General features: G+C 46.0%; 1 protein-coding gene across 1 annotated transcript; it reads right to left on the reverse strand.

Moving 5' to 3' along the window:
- Window positions 1–2,728: 2,728 nt before the first annotated feature.
- LOC130385391 (uncharacterized) lies at window positions 2,729–4,229 on the reverse strand. The gene is made up of 4 exons (XM_056593889.1): window positions 4,029–4,229; window positions 3,739–3,917; window positions 3,348–3,520; window positions 2,729–3,126 (listed from the first exon to the last, which is right to left on the reverse strand). The coding sequence occupies exons 1-4, from the start codon at window positions 4,150–4,152 to the stop codon at window positions 2,856–2,858; spliced, it is 747 nt and encodes a 248-aa protein (XP_056449864.1). The 5' UTR covers window positions 4,153–4,229; the 3' UTR covers window positions 2,729–2,855.
- Window positions 4,230–4,829: the final 600 nt, after the last annotated feature.

Below are 4,829 nucleotides of genomic sequence, written 5' to 3' on the forward strand. Positions count from 1 at the left end.
ATACGCATTTTAAAAACACCTGTAATCAGCGTGACTATGACTTTCCGAGCGGATCATGGGGGGCTCTTCAATCATTTATTTTTCAGGATTTTCTACCGTCATCCTCCAGTTTATCGCAAACATCTGGAGATAAGTCGGTTTAATTAAATACTCAAGTGAAATACAAGTGTACCTCCAAATTGCACTTATTGTACAGTACTTCGGTAAGGGCATTTACAATCCATCACTAAAGTTTTGATAGAGTATTCTGATTCAGCGGATTTAAAATGTATTTGTATAATCTTCACAAATCTTGCAGCAATGCAATGTTAATATATCATCATGGGAAATGAGTATTCTGATTCAGCGCATTTACTATTTATTTGTATAATCTTCACAACTCACAGCAATGAAATGTTAATTTATCATCATGGGAAATAGCATATAAACAAGCTTCATAAAAATTCATTTCTAAGCAGTAGGCCTACTACATATTTCTCAACGTAAACATCATGACCATAAGCTATCCCAAAGTTTTCACACCTTTCACACAGTAGGGCAGCATTAGTCATACATAATTAACAACACATCAAAGAAACTTTATTGAGGGATAGCAGTGAAAAAAACATCTGCGTCTTGGGTAAAGTTGGGCTATGCTTAATGTGAGGAGCAGGGCCCGATTGGAAGGAAGCCCATTCAGGACGAAGTTGACCTGGAGAAGGCAGCTGCAGGCAGATGAAGATGGGGGGGCTCTACTTCTTATTACCACAACAGGAACAGAACGCAGCCAAGCCAATGAATTCAGCCAAGTCACTGAGAAGTCTGTCTGTAACATTTGGAAGATACAGTTCAACCATGTAGGACTTTTGTAATTCCCCATTGTACTTTACAGAGATAGAGCACTTTGTTGCAGTCAGACATTTGTTTTTGTTTACCTTTAACATAGTGAGTCTGGAACACAATAGTTTGACCTGGCTTGGTGGAAAGCCCACTCACCACGTCAAGGTGCAGGTCATGAGTGGGAAAAAAGGTGTGTGTGTGTGTGTGTGTGTGGGGGCACTCCAAGCGTCCTTCCCTGTGTGTGTGTGTGTGTGTGTGTGTGTGTGTGGGGGCACTCCAAGCGTCCTTCCCTGTGTGTGTGTGTGTGTGTGGGGGCACTCCAAGCGTCCTTCCCTGTGTGTGTGGGGGCACTCCAAGCGTCCTTCCCTGTGTGTGTGTGGGGCACTCCAAGCGTCCTTCCCTGTGTGTGTGTGGGGGCACTCCAAGCGTCCTTCCCTGTGTGTGTGTGGGGGAGCACTCCAAGCGTCCTTCCCTGTGTGTGTGTGTGTGTGTGGGGGCACTCCAAGCGTCCTTCCCTGTGTGTGTGTGTGTGTGTGTGTGGGGGCACTCCAAGCGTCCTTCCCTGTGTGTGTGTGTGTGGGGGCACTCCAAGCGTCCTTCCCTGTGTGTGTGTGTGTGTGTGTGTGTGTGGGGGCACTCCAAGCGTCCTTCCCTGTGTGTGTGGGGGCACTCCAAGCGTCCTTCCCTGTGTGTGTGTGGGGCACTCCAAGCGTCCTTCCCTGTGTGTGTGTGGGGGGCACTCCAAGCGTCCTTCCCTGTGTGTGTGTGGGGGAGCACTCCAAGCGTCCTTCCCTGTGTGTGTGTGTGTGTGTGTGTGTGTGTGTGGTGTGGGGGCACTCCAAGCGTCCTTCCCTGTGTGTGTGTGTGTGTGTGTGGGGGCACTCCAAGCGTCCTTCCCTGTGTGTGTGTGTGTGGGGGCACTCCAAGCGTCCTTCCCTGTGTGTGTGTGGGGGCACTCCAAGCGTCCTACCCTGTGTGTGTGTGTGGGGGCCCTCCAAGCGTCCTTCCCTGTGTGTGTGGGGGCACTCCAAGCGTCCTTCCCTGTGTGTGTGTGTGTGGGGCACTCCAAGCGTCCTTCCCTGTGTGTGTGTGTGTGTGTGTGTGTGGGGGCACTCCAAGCGTCCTTCCCTGTGTGTGTGGGGCACTCCAAGCGTCCTTCCCTGTGTGTGTGTGGGGCACTCCAAGCGTCCTTCCACGGGGTTGGGCACCTTCCTCCATGGCCTCCTTAAATCGATTGTACTCCGGATACACCGGTAGCCTGAGGACCAGGGAACAGGTATTGGCCGTGGGGAAAAGGGCCGGTCCATCTTCCTCATGGAGGAATTCAAGCCGGGGTCCGATGGGAAAACCCACAGCAGGAATCCTTTTGAGGCCCGTGGCAAACGCCAGAACCGCCCCCAGGGTGAGACTCGTATCTCCATCTGTTAGTACATAAGAGATAACTTGTAAGAACAACCGCATGTGAACATTAACAGGAATTTTACACTGCCTGACATGTGCCAATCTTTCGTCGTCCTTAGTTAAGACAAGATATACTTTATTAATCTCAGCAGAGAAATGTAGGTTATGTTTTATGTTGGTTTAGGTTGCATTTCTCAGATCACAATAGAAATGTTCAAAAGTCCTTGTTTAACCCTAAGTGTGCACTAATAGTGCCATTCTTTCGAAAAAAATATAAAATGTGTTATGCTGGTTCTGTCACAATCGGTTCACTATAATTCCCTATGCAGTGCTGTATTTACAGGTATGCCTAGGTTCACAAATCAAATAGTAAATATTTTTCATGTGTGCATTTGTTCATTCATGCAGAGCTGTAAACAGTCTTGTATTTTTCCTTTGTGTATTGTGACCCATTATTGTTTGTGAAGACTTAACTTCTACAGGATGCCCCTTTATATCCATTCATGATAATATCACCTGTTACCAGTTACTAATGTTGAAACAGTTGAACATTGTTGTTTTTTGAGCATTCTACAGCTTTCCTCTTTGGTGGTCCCCTGTTTTGAATTGTGCATCAAATTCAGAATAAGCATATATTAACAAAGAACAATTAGATAGATAAGGGTTGTAGATAGAAACACTTCCTTACCCTCCACCTCGATCAGCCAGTCCCTCCAATATATAAGGGTCCTGGCCTCCTTCCTCCTCCGATTGGAGCCCGGCTCAGACAGGTAGGACGTCATGAATGTGGACTCCAACCGGGAGGCCAGCAGCGGCTCAGGTGTGTCCATGAAGACCCCCTTGAGCTCCTCATGGTGGATCCTCAAAAGAGCTAGAATCCCGAAGGTCTCCAACCCTTCTTTGAATCTGTAAAATCAATGAGATAATAGATCATAGAAAATATAAGGTCTGTTGCTCTGAAGCCTGTTCTAGCCTACTCCATTGTACATAATGTGAAGATAAAAATCAATTAGACAAGGAATCCTTTCAATTAATATAAATTTAGATTATTTTGGAACACATGATAACTTTTCACTCCAACACAAAGGTCTCAGTCCATTAAATAGTCAATTCCCAGCTCCACTTACTGATTGAGAGCAGTCAAAATACGGCCCTCTGTGAGGAAGTTGAGGGCTGCCCCCAGCAGCTCATCCCTATGCGGGAGGCTCCGCACAAAGGAGAAGGAGCCCATGAGGGAGAGCTCGTCTGTGGCCTCCTCCATAGCCTCCCTGGCACCTTCCACATGTGTGGCATCTGCAATCTAATATCATACATTAGGAACAATAATCATTATTTGGGATTTCTAAGCACTTCATGGCACAATATCTTCTAACAGTAAAGAATGCATTGACATATGTGTATGACATAAATCATACATTGAAATTCAACATCAGTACACTATAGAGCACACCACACAGTATCTTGACACAAAAACACACTCCAAAAAGTGGTTTCAATTAACATTAACCATTTACTTGCCTTTTGGAGCTTGGTCCTCAAATTGTAATCTGTCACCTCTTCCAAAGTGGCAGGAAGAGGGGACAGCTTACAAACCTGTCTGTAGAGGCGCTGTGATAGGAATCTCGGAGAGACCTGCCCCTGCACCAGGCAGAGGGCAATCATCTTCCCCACCAGCCTGTACTGTCCTTTCTGCAATGCTGTGATAAGGGGAAAAGCACAAGGTTATTAAAGTTTGTTGCTCATTTTAAATGCATGTTAAAAACTCTAAATTGCAACGCCCAATACCATAAATTAAATTCAAAGCTTACCAACACTGTTCAGGGCCAGGGTTTTGTTGCCCTCAGGACCTTCAGATATAAAGAAGTTCTGTATTTGGTCGATGAGGAGGGTACAGAACTCTCTGGTCGGATTGTGGCCTTCTTGGCTTTCCATGGGCTACCTCCAGGTACCCCCTCCATGCCAGGGCGCCCTGAATTTATGTTTATTAACAGCTCCTCCACCGGGGTCAAGACAATTTGAGGGCCAGATCCAGTCTGCCGACTGTCGGCCTTTTCACGATTGGCTTAAAAATGGCATATTTAAATTTAAACCAATACGATGGTGGGAAAAGCTTACCAGTTTGTATGTTTTTTATACTTATAATTTTTCGCAATTCTGGACCCCCCCCCCCCCCCCCCCCAAAAAAAAAAAAAACTCTCCGGTTCTACACGATTCACGTGAATGACCAAATAGACCAAGAAAACGGCGATTGTCGCAGGAAAGCGACAAGTTTGCAGCTTTGTATATTGAAGTGAATATTTCACGGAGGGGCGGCGCCCTAGCGCCCTCTATTGACCCACCGCCACTGGTTGATATATCGATCATTTGTTCACTGTATTAGCCTACCAAATCACATGCCTCTTCAACGGTTTAAATCAGACATCCTTTTTTTCTCACTTCCATTGAAGGACGGTGAATAGTAATTATTAATGGGAGATTGAAACATAATTATCAATAATTAATTCAAAATGTCACTGAATCCGGGGAAGGGGAACATCTTCGTGGAGCTGTGGTTCCCTCTGGTGGTCAGTAACGGGACCTCAGCTCATCCTTTGAATTCTGCGTTATAC

The sequence above is a fragment of the Gadus chalcogrammus genome, chromosome 7 (assembly GCF_026213295.1).
Source record: "Gadus chalcogrammus isolate NIFS_2021 chromosome 7, NIFS_Gcha_1.0, whole genome shotgun sequence".
NCBI lineage: Eukaryota > Metazoa > Chordata > Actinopteri > Gadiformes > Gadidae > Gadus > Gadus chalcogrammus.